This window comes from Epinephelus moara, chromosome 11 (assembly GCF_006386435.1).
Source record: "Epinephelus moara isolate mb chromosome 11, YSFRI_EMoa_1.0, whole genome shotgun sequence".
Classification (NCBI taxonomy): domain Eukaryota; kingdom Metazoa; phylum Chordata; class Actinopteri; order Perciformes; family Serranidae; genus Epinephelus; species Epinephelus moara.
Genome location: NC_065516.1, coordinates 23,653,902 through 23,672,313, shown reverse-complemented (window position 1 = coordinate 23,672,313; position 18,412 = coordinate 23,653,902). Strand labels below are relative to the sequence as shown.

The 18,412-nt window shown below is 40.6% G+C and overlaps 1 protein-coding gene across 1 annotated transcript in view; it reads left to right on the top strand.

The window, feature by feature from the left end:
- The first annotated feature begins 2,440 nt into the window (after positions 1-2,440).
- The window catches only part of LOC126398163 (polycystic kidney disease 1 like 1), a 59,920-nt gene continuing 43,948 nt past the window's right edge, over positions 2,441-18,412 (top strand). The window contains exons 1-15 of the mRNA XM_050057385.1: positions 2,441-2,625; positions 3,136-3,264; positions 3,446-3,609; positions 4,579-4,740; positions 4,849-5,174; positions 8,841-8,927; positions 9,994-11,140; positions 11,540-11,705; positions 11,898-12,137; positions 12,929-13,061; positions 13,161-13,364; positions 13,445-13,626; positions 14,791-14,994; positions 16,579-16,742; positions 16,850-17,104. Coding sequence (XP_049913342.1) covers positions 2,441-2,625; positions 3,136-3,264; positions 3,446-3,609; positions 4,579-4,740; positions 4,849-5,174; positions 8,841-8,927; positions 9,994-11,140; positions 11,540-11,705; positions 11,898-12,137; positions 12,929-13,061; positions 13,161-13,364; positions 13,445-13,626; positions 14,791-14,994; positions 16,579-16,742; positions 16,850-17,104 — 3,748 coding nt within the window. The remainder of the gene's footprint in view (positions 2,626-3,135; positions 3,265-3,445; positions 3,610-4,578; positions 4,741-4,848; positions 5,175-8,840; positions 8,928-9,993; positions 11,141-11,539; positions 11,706-11,897; positions 12,138-12,928; positions 13,062-13,160; positions 13,365-13,444; positions 13,627-14,790; positions 14,995-16,578; positions 16,743-16,849; positions 17,105-18,412) is intronic.

Here is an 18,412-nt window from a genome sequence, read left to right as displayed (position 1 = left end):
CTCCTGGAGCTGAAATCCTTCCTTTCTTAAACTAAGCTGGAAAACAACACTGCCTGTGAGATCATTTTTTATTATTTCCAGTTGGAATTGATGAATTTCCTTGAATTACGCAAATAAGTGGCGCAGGACCCGAGCAGAGTGACACCTCTGCGCACTAATCCACACAGCTGGAGCTCAGGTGTAGGATGTGTCACCCTGTTGCCCTTTCAATCACCAGAGAAAAATAATAAAGAGTCAAAATAAAACGGTATGGTGAATAATATTCACATGTGTCACACTGCAGCTTATATTTTGCTTTATATCGACACCATGGCTCATTCAGATGACGCAAACCTGCTCCTTAAAGGAGAACCTGGGCACCATATTCCTGTTGATAAAATAAAACATAGACGGGATTACTTTTGGATGACGTCTCCAGATGTTACTGTCAGTGTTGATGAAGGAGCAGAGAGGAGTCTGCGGCCCTCAGCTGATCCAACCGGTGTCAAATGTGCTGAATCAAATCAATAATGGGACGCAGCCTTGGTCTCACACACGTGGCTGTGTGGAAATAATTCATCTCCTTCTTGTGATTAAGATTGAAGGCCGATGTGAAGCACGTGGGCGCGCGGCCAGGTCACCGTGGCCCACGTCCATTTATGTGTATGAAACGGCTCAGTGACAACAGACAGAATAATTTCACATATATTCAGAATAAAAATCCACGCAAGAGGTTGAAAATATATTTTAAAATAACATGTATCGTCTCACGTCAGTTTCCTGGTGTTGTGCCTCTTTGGGTGTCACCATTTTTGCAGTGATTGCGCGTAAAGAATTTGAGTGTATTGATGCTGCATCTCAATACAGAGCAAAAACACGCAGGCAAAACTGCATCACACGACAAACACACGCTACAAATACACGGACACAGACGTCTTCCTCACCAGCTCCCTGCCCTCAGCTGCTGTGCAAGAAAATTACAATCGGATACCGTGACCTCGGATCGTCACAGCAGCTTTCAGTGCATTTTAAAAACGTGAACAGGTTGTCTTGAGAATATGAGGAAGTCCTGAAGCAGCGGAAAGAGGAAACAGATCTCAAGAAAAGAGGAAGATTATTCCAGTTAGATGGAGCTATGTGTTGGAGTGACCTTCGTGCAACTTCTTTGAAAAATCCGGGGACAAAGAAAAAGGGATGTTGCATATATACATATATATATATATGTATAAGTGGACACGGGGGATTACAAACGGTTTCAAACACGAGGGACAGTTGGAATGAGCACATGAATTGAATCCAGTGAAATTGCCCTCTGGATTCAGGCTGCAGCCAGTTCAGTGGTGAGTTCATATCCACCTCAAATCAAATCTACAGAGAGAAATATACACTGCATTAAGTGGTGCGTAAAGAAGCAGCAGCTCACACACCACAGGCCTGTGCTCAGTTTGCATGCAATGTAATTTGTAAACTCTGATGGTGCTGCTGTGACTGGCATGGTGACCTTTGTGATTTTGCACGGACTGCAGATAACACACGACATAAGTAAGTTGGAAGTGGCAGGAAGGGTTGAGTCACGTTTTATTTAAATTCCTTAACATGTTGCAACACATGAAATCAAGGCCACAGGAGATCTTTTCTACCTGTGGCCATCAAACTGTGTAACTCCACCTTCTTCTGCAGGGAGGAGCTGAGACAAAGGACACTGACACCAATATTAAACCAACATCAGGTGCACTATTACGTCATATGATGCACATTTCTACTTTTCAATATCTTGTGCAATATTATGCTGACTATCAGAAGCAGTCTGTTTTCTTTCCACCATTTTATTTAATTTTCTTGTACTTATAACACTCCTATAGTTACCCTACGAGGCACTCATTTCTGCTTCTGCCCCTTGAGGACACTTCTATCTTGTATATTTGTATATTTGGTTAGATATTTAATACTCTATTTTTCTAAACCTGGGCCCAGTGAGTGGCCCTGACCCGGGGAACCCACTGGTTGTCTGTTAGTAGTTGTGAATCTTTAAAAAATTGTGGCTACTGTGCTTAGTGTTGCTGTAATTTGAAGCATTCTCTGGCAAAAGAAATAAAGTTCTATTGAACTGAATTGAATTGAATATACAACATTACGGCCTTGGATTAAATCATACTCACTGATATTTTATTCTTACCGTCACAAATACGCGCTGTCTTGCTTATTTCTGCGCTATTTTTATCGCATAGCACTGTGAAGGTCGTTTCTGTTTCATCCCAGCTTCCTCCCTCGTTACGCTTCCAGTTTCCTTCATTTGCATACAGTCCCTCTCTGTTCTCACCTGGTGTCAATGCACCTGCTCTCCACTCCCACTCCTGCTCTCCTCTCAGTCTGACACCCGTGCGTCCTCCTCACCAGACGCACTCCGTCCATCCAGCTGCTCTCCTGAGCTCGTGCGGCCTTTGTGCGGAGGAGATCAGACATGTTGGCTGCTTTTGTCTGCACGCTCGTTTCACTGCGCTCCTTCTCTGTGGCACAGCCTGCACCGGACCACGAGGATTCACCGTGGTTCCTGGGGTGCGTCGACGCCAGCAGCGGACTATACGCACCCAAAGGTGTCCGTGACCTTGACCCGGTAACCTGCTCGGTGCGCTGCCTGGATGAAGGGTAAGTTGAGGGGGGACTGTAAAAGAGCACGTTGAGTGTGCGTTTTCATTTTGTTTGTTTGTGTAAAATTACCGAGGAAAAAAAATATTCCTATTGGATTCAGTTATTTCTCAGTGGTGACACTTAAAAATATTGTACCACAGTGATCTCATATTATGTATAAAAACAGATTTTTTAAAAACATAAATTCCTCCAGCTGTGATGCTGTTCTCACTCTGAAATATTTTAAATAATTTCAACCAGGTCAAATCTTTTTAAAATAATATATACAACACTGAAGTCCATATTTTCCTTCTTTGTTTCCCTCTTATTAGAAAAATCTGAAATCAAACTCAAGTGGCTCAAAAAGCTTTAAACATAAGAATATAATATGTGCTTATTGTTGCAAAGACTTGCAGCAATTTTCATTTCAAGTGTCCCAGCACATGTTAACATGCTGCACAGATGAGCTGGATGCATGTGCAGCACTCACACAGTATTTCATTAACTTTCACTATTTGTTGCTGGAAGGTACCAGGTGGCAGCCTTGACCTCAGAGGCTTGTTACTGTGGCAACCAACAACAGGGTTTGGTGGCCAGTGAGTGTTTCAACACATCTTCCAGTGGAGGGACAAAGGATGTCAGAGGAGAAAGACAAAGGTGAGACAGACGGCCCATTTTTCTTTCAGGGTCCAACCTCTGTGTCCAGAGTGTTACCATCCTCTGAAGAAATTCATATAGAGAAAGACATTTAAAGATCAGGAGAGTTTTAGGGACCAGTTTTGAATTTACACCCACATACGGGATTTGAAGTATGAACTGTGCACGGTCTTGTTTCTAGTGTCCTCTACCTGCCTGGACAGGGAACCGTGGCACTCTACAGAACTGAAGGACCATTCCTGCATAGACTTCATCTGTCTACGTCTCCACACAGAGTGCAGGCTGGGAGGACTTTTGCTGTGGTAGTTTCTGGAAACCTGGCTGGATGCCCCCGCCAGCCCACAGGTCAGCTGCTGCTGTTTTTTACACAGGTGTAGTCCATGGAAACACGACTCTTCATGTTGCACATAGCTCGACTCCTGTGTCACAAAAATACTGTCTGACTTGGAGAGGAGGTTTGTTTTGGTTAAGATGTTTTCTTCCATTGATTTTCTTTTAAATTTGTTCCCATTATTTCCTTCTAATTTATTTTCTGTGATTCTGTAATTGTGTAAGTATATATATTTTTTGCCTGTATTATATTCTTCAGCTTGAGTTTTTGCTTGAATGAATACTATATAATTAATCATTTTATTTTTATAATTACATGACTGTAATTATATCACATTATTTATTATAAATATATGTGTTATATATAAATTATCATGTGGGCTGAATTTAAGAAAGAGCATTTGTGTAGTCAGTGTTACTGAGTTTATTTCTTTCATTTTTTAAATAACTTATAACAAAGGTTCTGTTATTTTTGCAATAAATAAATAGATAAATAAATAAATAAAAAGACATACTTGCAAAAAAAACACTCAAAGCCACTTCTCAAAAATGTTAACATACATATTTGGATACAATTAAGACACGATTAAGTTCTATATTGCAGTGGAAAACACATTTTTTAATATTGTTTGTTACCAGCTGCAGATGCTCTGTGTAATGTGGTTAAAAATGATCAACAAGAATTTATTTGTATCACAAATTTTAAAATAATGTCCATGATATAATTGTAATTGTATAGAAAATAACTGCATTAGATCTAATTCTAAAATAATGATTATGTTAGAGGAAAATATTTTATTCATGTTCTGCTGATTTCACTCTCTTCACTTTAGATTTTTTAATGTGAAATAATATATTTACACACTTAGAAAAAATATCAGGATATTTAATTAATGTTTATATGATTTAAAAAAAATATTTGCAGCATGTATTTGTGTTTCTATTTAACTGTTTTAAATGAGTTTTTTGTCTGTGGTTTTTAAGGGATCCTGGGAGTGGGAGGGCAGGACCTCTCTTATGTCACTGTTGAGTTTCAGGAAACGACCCCTAAAGGTCAAAGTTCACAGCGTGTCAACGTGTTGGATGATGGCTCCTTTGTTGCGTCGCATGACTGGATTTTGGAAATGCCAGGAAGATATGAACTCAGTAAGTTCACAAGAGCAAATGGTGAATAATTCATTGCTTAAATATATGTATTATTATGTCTTCACCTTCTTTCTCCTTCTCTATTTTATTCTGTCATTTTCTGTTCAGACGTCAGCGTCTCCAACCCCCTCTCCACACTCTCCTCCACCCTGCACCTCTCCGTCTCCCAGTCCTCTGCACACGGCTTGGTGGTCTCTGTGCTTCACGGCCCCCTGAGGGTCCCCTCCTGCACCCCGTCTCTTCACACAGACTCCAGCAGTGCGACTGTGGAGGCAGCGTACCTGGGCGACCCTGTCACACTGCAGGCACACATGACGGGTGATGGTGCAGCAGTGGAGTTCTCTTGGTTGTTCACTCACAAAGAAAAAGAGAGAAACATGGAGGGTGTGAAGACGGTGTGTCTACCCAGCTCGGACTGTGTGAACAGCACCGTGGTGAGTAGGGCTGACAGAGTATCACTGCTGTTGTATCTCAAATTACTGATTATTATGTGGGATGTTTTCAGCATTTAAAGCCGAAGCTCTCTCTTTAAAATTGATCACAATGATTTTTTTAATTTACATGAATCACGAAAACCTCACAGTCTAAGCTGAAAGAAGCAACTTTGCACGCTGATGGTGTTCAGTGAAAACAAAATATTGTTGTTTGAATTACTAAATAAATGAAAAGCATCTGATTTACTTTGAATTTGTGAAGAATTTGTTGACAAAATCATGGGTTTTTATTTACTAAAAAAACATGAAAAATTACAAACCAAGAACTGAGCAACTATACGCCTATAAGAGAGGAGTAACACAACTGTACTCGATATAACAACTAAACAAGGTGTTAGCTAAACAAACTGACCCATCAAAATGACACATGAGGGAGCAAATACAGTGGCTTGACCAAACCAAATAATACACAAGGGGTAAACAAAATGGACGGCAACTACTGCTAAATACAAAGCAAAACTAACTTAACCGAAATCCCCCCCATGGCATAGTAGAACATGGTTTGGTCCAGTGAGGTGGCTTCAGCATTCAAGAGTCCTCAGCCACACTTACAACTTTTTTCCATCAGGAAGGGACCCCCCCAAACAACTACGATAACTCAAAGACAAAGACTGATTATTAATAACAAACAATTTGCCTGTGTAACGCTACAGTGGTACAATGTGTACACATAAAATAGACAATGTAAGTTTAGAAGCAAATAAACAAATTCCAGATTGTGTGATGTGAGTTGTTCAGGTATGGCTGACCATAAATGTGTTTGGGAAGCACTAAGCACACGACTTGATAAATAACACTTGGATTATTCTGCACTTGTTGTGTGAGAATTTAAAAACAGATGTTTACACAGTAGTTTTGCTGTTGTTAAATGCGGCCCCCTCTGACGCCAATTCATCAGGAATTCTCTCAGTTTTTGGTTTCTTTGTTTACTGTGGAGGCATGCGAGATAAACAAACTTTCGTTCACGAATTCAACGTAACACACGGTAAGCAACTGATATACAAATTATCATTTCGTGGGTGAAGTATTCCTTTAAGGTCAGCCTGCTCTGGCCTGTATGTGACTGCAACAAAGAGTTTCAAAAAGATTATACATCTTTCAATATCAAGCTACAAACTGTGCTTTAGTCCTACTTCCAGAGTCTCCTATTAGCTCTAAATATGGAGAGATTGCACATTTTCTTCACCAAAAATGGTCAGGACTGGTTGAAAATAGAGAAATATATGATGTTAATAATTACATTTAAGATTTATGATGGATTACATACATGTAGATTTCAGGTTTAGTCAGAAAAGTCCTGTCACAATGTGCATTTTGTTAGAATTATTGAGGTGTATCATCTGAGCAGAAATCCAACAAATCAATAAAATTTATTTATTTATTTATTTAAGCGTTTATTTGGAAGGGACAATGCATATTGATGAACATCAGTATAAATACATCTGTAAATATGCCGGAGTTAGCAGAACTGCTAATTTACATCTGTTGTCCCTTGGCAGGTCACAGACAATTAAAAAACAAAAACAGTAATTAAAACAAAGAATAGTTCACAAACAGACAAACAATCATACATGGAAGTAAAGTGCAGAGTTAGCAGTAATGCCATAAAGTGCTATTTAAAGTGCGTCGATGGAATAAAGTGCTTTGATCGTCTGGGAGATACTTGGTGAAACTGACAGCAACTGTGGTCTCCCAATTCAACCAGAACCCAAAAGTAACGGCCAAAAATTATATTAAAGACAACAATAAATATTTACAAATGATTTGCTCACATTGAATTATATAATTGACCTATGGCTAGGCCACGCCCCCCTCCACTCACTTGGACAAACTATCAACATTGAGTGACCGGCGCTATGGCAGGTGTCACAGTACACGGCATTTCCTGATTTTTGGGGAAATAACAATCAGATGTCATTGAGAAGTAACCAAAAGGGCCTAAACTACGCATCGGAGGGATATATTCATCATTTTATTGTTGAGAAGGTCGATGAAAAGCTTAAATTACAAGCCAAAATTTACAGGTCACAGTGTCGGCTTGTGAACCCCATCTCGTTGCCGTCGCCATCAAAGACAACAAGTTAAAGTGCCACTGAAGTTAAGGTTTTTGGCTCAGAATATGAGAAAAGGATAACGGCCTTTTTACCATCTTTACCAAGAGTGTCTCTCTGTTGGTGCTACAGTATTTACACTGAATCATTCAGCATAACGTTTGCCAACCTTTGTTATCTCTGCGATTACAGATAAGTTAATGAAGCTAAGCTCCAGAAGTTAACGTTAGCTTAACTAGAGCCCTTTGGACAACAGCTAACAATGATGCACGATCACCAAAGTACAAAAACTAGAACAAAATAATCTAATGAACTCCCAGCAAACAAGGTGACATGATGAACAACGCAGCTAGGAGCTAACGTTGGGCTAACTTTAGCTAACGTTAGCTAGAGATGTTAAAGATAATTTTATACTTCTTTCCAGCAAAGTGACAATATGTTGCCTCAAACACAATGTTGACTTACCTTAGAACAGATGTAGACATCATTGTTAATCTTATTCACGTTGAGTTGATGTTGTGGTCTAACGTTACCACACAACTTTATCCAAAGGAGACACTTTTCTCGGTTGAGATGTGGTTTAAAGTGTAAAAAATACACCTCGTCGCCCAGCCTCTCAGGATACCTTGTGTCAGAGTTGCATGTACCCCATGCACACCGTTTGACCATTTTTAAACTCCAAATCTCCGAAAAAGCTCATAAAACCAAACAAAACTGACTTTCTGTAATGCATTTCAATGAACGTCCAGGTAGAGAATGTCCGAGTGTATGGGAATGGCTATATGCACTGTGACTGGCTCATCACGTTTGAGGGCGGGGCTTAGCCATAGGTCAATTAACCTTTTTTTTTTTTTTATCTTAAGAGGGGTCAAGGGTTAATATAGAGCATGTGAAAAGTCTGTATATGCATCAAAAGCAAACAATAACAACCTTAAAGTGAATTATTTATTGAACTCTTTTTTTCGTCTTCATGAAGGACAAATAGATACAACCAAATACTGATGCACACATGTTTCTTAGCTCACCATAACAACACAAAAAGATGAGTTAGAACGACATGTGACAGCTCATTTTGCTTGTAAGAACCAGAGCTACTGATGTGTAGATTCATAGAGCGATATACATATTGGTTTATCTGCAAAAGCTTATTGAAACAGTGGTTACAACTCCAGGTTTCTGCAGAGACTGTTAGAATTAAAGAGAGAAATGCTGTAATATGAGTGAGGTGGATCCAGATCCATTTCATGCTGCTATTACAATGAGACTGAGAGAATTTTTCTGCATCAGTTTGTGGTGGAAATGGTTTTAATTGCGTCAAAACAAAGTCCTCTGCTACTTTCATGATTTTTTATTAGGTGGCACATGTTCTAAATATTAACTGGGACATTACCTATGCAGCAAAAACTCATGGAGTTTCAGTCAGTGTGGAAGGAACGCTGTTCTCTGTTGTTTATAAGGAATATTAAAGTGAAAAATATTTAATCTCAAATCCTCACAACTCACTGTCATGTTTATTATCTGATGAGTAATAAAAAATATTTCTAAATGCCTGCAGACCTGGACTTTTGAAACAGAGGGAGTTCACGTGGTGTCAGTGAACGCCTCCAGTGCTGATGGATGGACACAGGAGACAATACATGTTGTGAGTACTCTGCATTTATTTACGGACATCCTTATGTTTATTTTTGATTAAAGGATAAGGCTGGGGGTATTTTGACTTTGTCTTGTCATCAACAAATTACATGAAAGGACCAATAATATCAATGTGTTAGTGCTCTCTGACAAAGCCCATTGGTTTTTACTGAAGACATCCTTAATCACCTTTAAAAATGGCTCACAAACATGGAGTTTCCCCGCCCCTAGCAAATTCGAATTTGCTCTGCAGGGGAGACGAGCAGAGCCTGGTGAATCGCATATCGGACCAATCAGATCAGTCTATTGGACAGAGGCGGGCTCTGGGCGGGTGTAACGTGATGACGACAGCACTGCACAGTGGGAGTCGAAATGTAAACAGCCAAGATGGCAGCTGCCGAAGGACCACGTCCATTCAATTTAGCTTTGGAAGAAACGCTAAGCCAACTACACTTATCTTTTTCTTTGAGAGAGGAAAAAGCAAGTATATACAGCAGGATGATGTACGTGTGATCAGGCTGTTCTCATTCACTGTACGTTTTTTTTTTAAGATTTTTTTTTTTTCCTTTAATAAAAAGGTCAGTTATTTTAGCGTGAAAAGTGATGAAAGTCGGACGACATGCAGCAAAGGACTGCAGGTGGGAATTCAACCCACCGCTGCTGTAGCAAGGACAAAGCCTTTGTATATGGGGCGCCTGCTTGTTTCCCGTGTGAAACCAAAAGTCAACGTTGAGTTTAAGTCACGTCATGTCTTCACGTTATGACGCCCAGCCATGATTCCTTCCCTAATGAAGAAACATGTGACCCAGTGCACCAGTGTGGCTCATTGATGTGTTTTATTATTTTTTAGACAACAATGGAGCTCTGATGGTACAGAGGAATAATATATATCAGACTCTGACTGTCAGTACTTGTTAGTGGAATCAATTTATTGTTGTTTTTCGTCTTTTTATGGGATTTGTTGACAAAAGGTGAATTATAAAATATGACCAAACTTATCTTTTAACCTAACCTTTGTGTGTTTTTCTGTGCATGTTCTCTATGTCTGACATACGTGAGTGTGTGTGTACTTGCAGGTTGTTGTTCCTCGCGCCGTTTCCAACTTCAGAGTGAGTGTATCGGAGAATCAGCTGACATCCGGCGAGGACCTCTCTGTGGATGTGGAGCTGTTCACCACCATGAAACCCCTCCTCGTCCTCAGCCTCACAGTGAATGCTGAGTATGGCAGCACTGACACAGAGGACAATGACGATAAAAACATCAGTGACAACATCAAAACTACTCATCAAGAAAACAGTACAGATCAGGGCTGTAACGACAGTAACCATGGCAACAACAGCTGTGATCACAGTCTCAGTCAAAACCACAATAACATCTGTTGTCGTGAGGGCACCAACAGCTCAGATACCCCCCACTTTGTCCCTCTTTGTCTCCTCCACGCCTCCAACCGCTCCAGCTGCCATTTGCATCTCCACCTTTACTGCCGCCTCCCCACCGCGGCCGGACAGTATCACCTCACAGCGTCTCTTCTCTCCACTTATGACCCTTCATCAGTGCTTCTCTCGGCTGTCCTGCCTCAACCCTTGATGGTGTATGAGCGAATATGTGCCCTGAGGCCTTCTGGGAGTTGGAGATCAGCAGTTTCAGCACACGCAGAATTCAGCCTGGAGGTTGTCAGCCCTGCCAGCCGAATGGGGTCGAGAGTGATTTGGACTTTAAGTTTGGATAATGTTACTTTGACGAGCAGGACAACTGAGGAGTGGAACATGAATGTGTCTCTTACGACAGCAGGCTGTTATAAAGTGACAGTTAAGGCCTTTAACCCAATCAGCTGGGCCTCATTCTGCACGCACATCCTCGTTCAAGATCCAGTCGGCGAGTTGCTGTTGAAAGTTCCCAGTGTGGTTACAAGACATCAGAAACACTTTGTTTTCTTCAGCATCGCAGCAGGGTCAAATGTGACCGTGTCTCTGCTGGTGAATGCAACATTGCTGTACAGAAACATCAGCTACACTACAGGGGAGGAGGCAACGGCGGTTTTGCTTTTCGACCACACCGGGGCAGTTGTGGTTGAGCTTCGAGCTGAGAATCGAGTGTCTTCTCAGAACAAAAGCGTGAGAGTGTGTGTTGAGGGGAACAGGAAACCCTCACCACAAGTTAGAGTTAGTCCAACGTGGCAACTGCCTGCCAGTCAAAGTCCTGCTCACAACCAGGCTGACAATGGTGAGGACGTGTTTTTCATCAACACCCACTGAGCTGCACCAAGCGTCAGAACATTGATTAAACATTTAAGAAAAGAAGTCTGCCTTAATATTTAATCAGTGTCTAAACATTTTCGTCTTTTATTGCGCCAAATATTTTGTCACAAGGCACTAATGCAGTTATGCTTCTTTACAGTAGATGTAATTCAATGAAGGTCTTGTGCACTGCTTAACTGTTCATGACTAACTTTAGGGAGTTATTTCCTGGCTTGGCTTCTTGCATTTTTAACACTGTCAAAGAAAATGGAGGCTGCAAAATGATCAGTAGATGAATGCTCGTAGCTTTTTCATGAGGCTCTTATAATTTGTGGTATATACTGCAAACTAGCAACAATGTGATGTCTGTTTTGTCCCCTAACAGTGCGGGTTTATGCAGCAAAGCAAGCTTATCCCACAAATACTGATATAACTTTACTGGCTGTGGCTGAAGTACCGGACCCTGTGGAGTTCGTCTGGCATTTTGGAGACTCGAGATCAGACAGAACCAACTCAAGGACTGTCACCAAAAGATATCACAAACCTGGCAGGTAGGACACACAGATGAAGTTTTGAAAACACAATGTAGATGCTTCTTTTCAAGCGACTAAATGATCGAAATTGTACTTAGATAACCTGTTAACAAGAATAAATGGAGACACCGTACATGGACAGGTCTTTCCCTGAGTAGTACCTTTGCCAGCATACACGCTACGACACTCAATCCTTTCTTGTCAATGTAGGTATGATGTATTTGTAGTCATGTCAAGTGGCCGGGCCTCCCTGACCTCCGATGTGTTCCCGCTGGTCGTCCAGAGGGCGGTGAAGCTCAACAGGCTGCTCCACCAGGCTTCTGTCCTGCAGAACCAAACCGTGACAGTGAGCTGTCGGGTTAATGCGGGGACTGATGTCACCTTCCTGTGGAGCTTTGGAGATGGATCACCCAGGCTGGGACAGAGCACAGAGCAGCATGTCTTCCACAGGTGAGTTTCACTAACAGGTTGGATTTTTAACTTGCGTTATGATGCTCAGGTAAATTTAAATTTGGATGTTTTATAAAAGACTTAATTGAGATACAGTGGTATTGGTGTACATGATGTCTAAAGATTTGTTAGATGTAATTCAGAAACGCAGAAGTTTATTCGGAAACTGAAAACTGTTATTCTAAGTCAGGCGAGTCGTTAGGAAATACAGGCATGGGGGACCTCATTTTCAAAAGTGGGCCCTTCATCTGGAGAGATGGACGTGGGGGGATCCCTTTACATTACATACATTTTATACTCCCTGCCAATATAATCCAATAAATAATATTTCCACATGTATTTTGTACCTTCTTGTATTTGTATCTACTGTTAAGACTTTCGTCCTGCGCCTGGAGATCCTCGAGATATGTCTCATAATACAAATTTACAGTTAATTGAAAAAGTGTGAAATGATACAGGAAAAGTGAAAATTAGATAAATAAAAGTAAAAAGGGGGTGGATGTCTACAACTAAGCTTCCAGTTTAGTAGTGTTAATATGTGTGCTGGCAGACAGACAAATGTTATCGTATATTTTTAAATGCTCAAATATCAATTTTGGTTGTGGCCAAGCTATAGTCTCTAATTCTTTGTTATGGACCAATTTTATACTTTTATACAAATGCTTCATTTAATAAACCTCGATAAGGTAGTTTTATGTCAGATGAAATCCATGTTTCATTGTTCTCCAGTTAACTGTATATCTTGAAATGACCAATCTGCCACACTGACTGTGTGTTTTTACTCTCTGCAGGACAGGAGAGTTCAAAGTTGAAGTGACTGTGTCTAACCTGGTCAGCTCTGCCTCCCTGAGTGGTCACATCTTTGTCGTGGACCGGCCCTGTCAGCCTCCACCAGTGAAAAACATGGGGCCTCTAAAACTACAGGTATATTTTACCAGCAGGGCTGTTGCCTCTGTCTACTGTGGTGAAGTATAACTAAAAGATATCATTGCCTCCTTCACCTCAATCATCTTTTTCTTCAAGGTGCAAAGATATGAAGTTATCCGTCTGGGGGTGACCTATGAGACTGAAGTTGACTGCGACATTTCAGGAGGACTTTACTACAGCTGGACCTTGTTTGATTCTGCAGGACGAATCTTCCCTTTGCCTCTCATAGACACACACAGACAGAGCCTCATACTGCCCAGCCATCTCCTGCACTATGACACCTACACTGCTGTAGCCAGGGTAAGTAGTGGACCTGGGGCTCTTGATGTCCCGCTCCTGAATTGAGAATTTCGACTCCAATAGTTGTCATTGCTCTGCAGGTTCAGATCATTGGCAGTGTGGTGTACAGTAACTACACTGTGAGAGTGCAGGTCATACCGAGCCCTCCTGTGGCCTTCATCCAGGGCGGCACTAACATCTTCATTAACAACAGAAACACCACCATGGTAACCCTGGACGGGCAGAGGTCTTATGACCGAGACTTCCCCATGAACCCTGTCAGGTACAGAAACTGTACAATGCACAAATGAAACCTTTAACTGATACAATAGATATGTGGATTCAGACTTAAAGGGATCGTTCATCCCAAAATTAAAAATACATATTTTTTCTCATACCTGTAGTGCTATTTATTTAATCGAGTGTCAACACATTCTCACTCCGACCTCGTCACTTATCGATGTTTGATCATGGACTTTCCACGTCCACATATGACATGAAAGGTACCCTGGGTGTGTTGGTTGTTGATGTTCTGGGATACCATGTCAAGTTCTGCCTGTTACATGCATTGTCTTCTTTCTGTTTTCACAGGAAATGTAACGTTAACATACAGTCTCTTTCAAAATAAACGCACGACATCAGTACAACACCGCAAATTTACGGGGTTTTTTTCCTTCAACAACAAACACACCTGGTTGTGGTTTAGGCAACAAAAACAGGTCAGGTTTAGGAAAAAAGAACCGTGTTTGGCTTTAGAATCTTACGGGACGCGAACACCGCTCTCTTGGGTGAAAGTCAATGTTTGATGGACCTGCCCGCCCCAGTCGGACTTTCGCCGCCTTAACTTTTGCCCATGTCCCACCGTGTTTGCCACTGACGCCACCGGATGCTGTTAAACTATAACAGCAACTGGCCATTGATTTCTGACGCTGCAAGTCACTGCCCAAGAGCCTGATTTCAACGACTTCAAAGTGAGACCAGGCTCCGAGTGTTGGAGATATCAGCCGTAGAGATGTCTGCCTACTCTTAAGTATAATGGAACTAGATGGGACTTGGCTTAGGGGTGGTTTTACTACCCAAAAAATACATCTGAAAAACATCAATAGCAATGTCTGTTTCCAGAATTAACGTTACTCGAGACAATCCGCAGACCAAAACAACAAGGTCTGTGGATTATCGTGAGTAACCAGGTCATCATTTCTGGACAGAGACATTGCTGTTGAGTTCTTCAAATGTATTTTTTTGTCCCTTTGAGCACCACAAGTTGAGTGCCATCTAGGCCCATTGTACTGGACAAAACGCATCTCCATATCTCCAATACCTGACAACTCACACCAAAACAATCTATGCTGATAAATAGCACCACAGGTAAGAGGAAAATTACGTATATTTGATTTGGAGGGTGAACTGTCCCTGTAACACTTGTTCCTGATTTTTTCCTTCACAGCTTCAGCTGGACATGTAAACCAGTAAGCTCCATCACCAGCTCCTGTTTCAACCATGACGTTCCCACTTCATCCCCTGTGCTCGTATTTCCTGCTAGCTTCCTAAAACACAACTTTGACCAATTCCAGTTCACGCTCACCATCCGCAGCGGTGAGCGTTCAGCTTCATCAGAGACCTTCCTCACGTTAACATCAAATGTGATCAGGTGAGAGTCATACAAAATCAATATGCCAATCATTGTATCCTCCTGAGACATGAACCTTTGTTTGGTATGCATTTTTTTTTTCAAACAAGACAATTAAGTCCCAGTGTCCTCATACGAGTCGACAGTTAACTCCCAATGTCCTGTAAAAACGAGGAGACAATGAAGTTCCAATGTCCTCAAACGAGACAACAATTAAGTCCCAATGTCCGCAAATGAGACAACAATAAACTCCCAATGTCCTCTAATGAGAAGACAATAAAGTCCCAATGTCCTCTAACAAGACAACAAAGTACCGATGTCCTCAAATGAGAAGACAATAAAGTCCCAATGTTCTCAGACAAGACAATTAAGTCCCAATGTCTTCAAATGAGATGACAGTGAACTCACAATGTCCTCTAACGAGAAGACAATAAAGTTCCAGTGTTCTCAAACGTGACGACAATTAAGTCCCAATGTCCTCTAATGAGACAATAATAAAGTCCCGATGTCCTCTAACGAGAAGACAATAAAGTCCCAATATCCTCAAACGAGACAATAATAAAGTCTCGATGTCCTCTAACGAGAAGACAATAAAGTCCCAATATCCTCAAACGAGACAATAATAAAGTCTCGATGTCCTCAAACGAGACAACAAAGTCCCGATGTCCTCAAATGAGAAGACAATAAAGTGCCAATGTCCTCAAACAAGACAATAAAGTTCCAGTGTTGTCATCGAGACAACAATTAAGTCCCAATGTCCTCAGATGAGACAATAATAAAGTCCCGATGTCCTCTAACGAGAAGACAATAAAGTACCAATATCCTCAAACGAGAGGACAATAACGTCCAAATGTCCTCTAACAAGACAATAATAAAGTCCCAATGTCTTCAAACAAGACAATTAAGTCCCAATGTTGTCAAACGAGTCGACGTTAAACTCCCAATGTCCTGTAACGAGAAGACAATAAAGTCCCAATGTCTTCAAACAAGTACTTCCTAATTAACAGCATCTTAGTTTATTACTGTTGCTAAATTGGTCAAATTTGTTGCCATATCAAACAACAATTATTAATCATAAATAAACAAGTTTCGACCAGAAAATGTGATCAGGTTTCGGACCTTGTCCACTTTTGTGTCAGGGTCAGCTGCTGGCTGACTTGGCAGAGATGGCTGCCATCTTGTTTTAACATGGATTATTGTATTGTGGTCCTACTACCACTAGATGCCCCCAAACAAGGACAACAGGTCTAAGTTAAGTAGAATGAAGTATAAGGGTTAAGTAAACCAAGAATGTGATGTCCTCATATGGGGACACAGGGTCTCAGGAGGCTATCTGAAGACTATGGATGTGCATTAACAAGCAGATTAACAAGCAGATTAACAAACAGATTTGACTTTTGAAATGTTTAAAAAAAAACACCCGGTGCTTTTTTTTTACCCCCTTAATGGAGCAAAATCTGTCTGCAAATCAAATTTACATTGAAAGACGGATGAAATTTTGATGCTATGAACTAATTAAAAAATTTAGAAATAGTTGCCACCATTAAAGAGTGCACTGTAACCTGATACACATGTGACTCTTGCATCTGAATGTTTCCATCCCAGAAAGGTGTCAGTTGACTGCCCTCAGTGCCACGGAGACCGGGTGAACTGGGATCAGTCTTTCTCTGTCAGCGCCTGGTGTGAAGGCTGTAATATTTCCCCAGAATACATCCAGTACACCTGGAGCCTGTATGTGGTTAACGCATCATCAAAGCCTGCCATAGAAGGTAAAAAAAAATAATAATATGAATGCAACTGGACATGTGTAAACTGCTTTTATTTCATTTGCAAGAAAAAATAAATAAATTCTATTCCGTTCTTTTTTTATTTTTAGTCCCATTTTGTTACACAGTGGATCTCAGTGCTCCGTCTACTATCATTGAGGGCCCTGCTGCTTCCCCTCAGACCTCCACCCTGCATCCACCTGCTACAGATGCTTCACAGTACATCCATGCTGTCAATATCTCTACTCCTGTCTCTCCGATTGAGAGTGCCCTTGAAACAAGAGCCAAAACACTAAATCTTAACTTGACAGAACCCGAGCCCTCGCCTGTCTCTTCTCTAGTCAACACAGGAATAGTAGGATCAGGTAAGATGGGAAAATGTGTAGGCGGCCATGGCCACTGCGACGTTTTACTGTTTGAAGGAATACTTCACCCCCAAGATGACCATTTGAATCAGTTACTCACCCAGTGGTGCGTTGAATATGTGAAGAAGACTTTGTTTTTCTCGCATGCTTCCATGGTTAACAAAGAATCCAAAAACTGAGAATTCTTGATACATTACAGTCATCAGGGTCCATGTTTCGTAAAAGCAAAACTATCCACCTTATTCCTAACCCCCATGATGCCTTGCATGAATATGGACGCAACTTCTGGCGTCAAACCAGAACCAGCGTTTTCCAGAGGTAACAGTACCTAACAGCATGCTAATCCTCTTGCGTAGAGTGATGAGGAAACAAACTGCAGAACACACCAACTGTTTCAACTCAGATGGGATAACGTCATCGTAATTCTGTCATGTCTGACAGCCATCTCAAAGCATAGGTTCTTTTTAAACCAAACATGTTAGCCATTAGCTCTCCTTGCTACGTTAGCATGTTGTCAAATTTAACAGAGTTCAAGCTAGCTTACCATAAATATCTACTCCTAAAAATGATTTATTATTTCATATGACTCATAAACAAATGTTAACACGTTTGGCAAACATTTAACATAATTCAGTAGGCCTATTAATTTAAGCTCCATGTGCAGTGCATAAATGTAATGGTTTCTAGCTAACGCTCTGCTCATCTGCCTTAGCTACGCAGTTTAGACATTTTTATGACTGCTGATTTATTAAATTGGAGTTCTAATGAGTGAAATGTGATGCTGAAATTTAGCAGCAGATTTCAGTAATTTCAGTAATATAAAGTACTGGTAAAAATAAATAACTTTAGGCATTGATTTTATATGATATGAAAGAAGTAAATCAGTAACAGGGTCATTCTATGAAACGGGTGCCATTTGAGTCCACAACGTTTGATGAGATTCATAAAGTATAAAAATGTGTCAAATTGTATTTCCAAAGTTTAAAGTTATTAATTGAAGTGTTCTTAATCACATAATATATGAGACAATGCTATTCTAAAAGAATAATACACAATTTTTAATCATTTTTTATTAGTACATAGCCATTTTTGCCATGTCCGCAATGGCCAACATGGAATTTGCATGTAAATTATCAACAAAAAAATCTTATTTTTTGATCAAAATTTTATTATTTTTATGATTAAATGCATATCCATGATACCATAAACTATATTTATCCAAAACAGAAATATTATTTTTAGTAAAAAAGTTATGATTTGTGTGTGTCCCTCAATTTGACTTACCACCCCGTCACACTTACTTTTTTG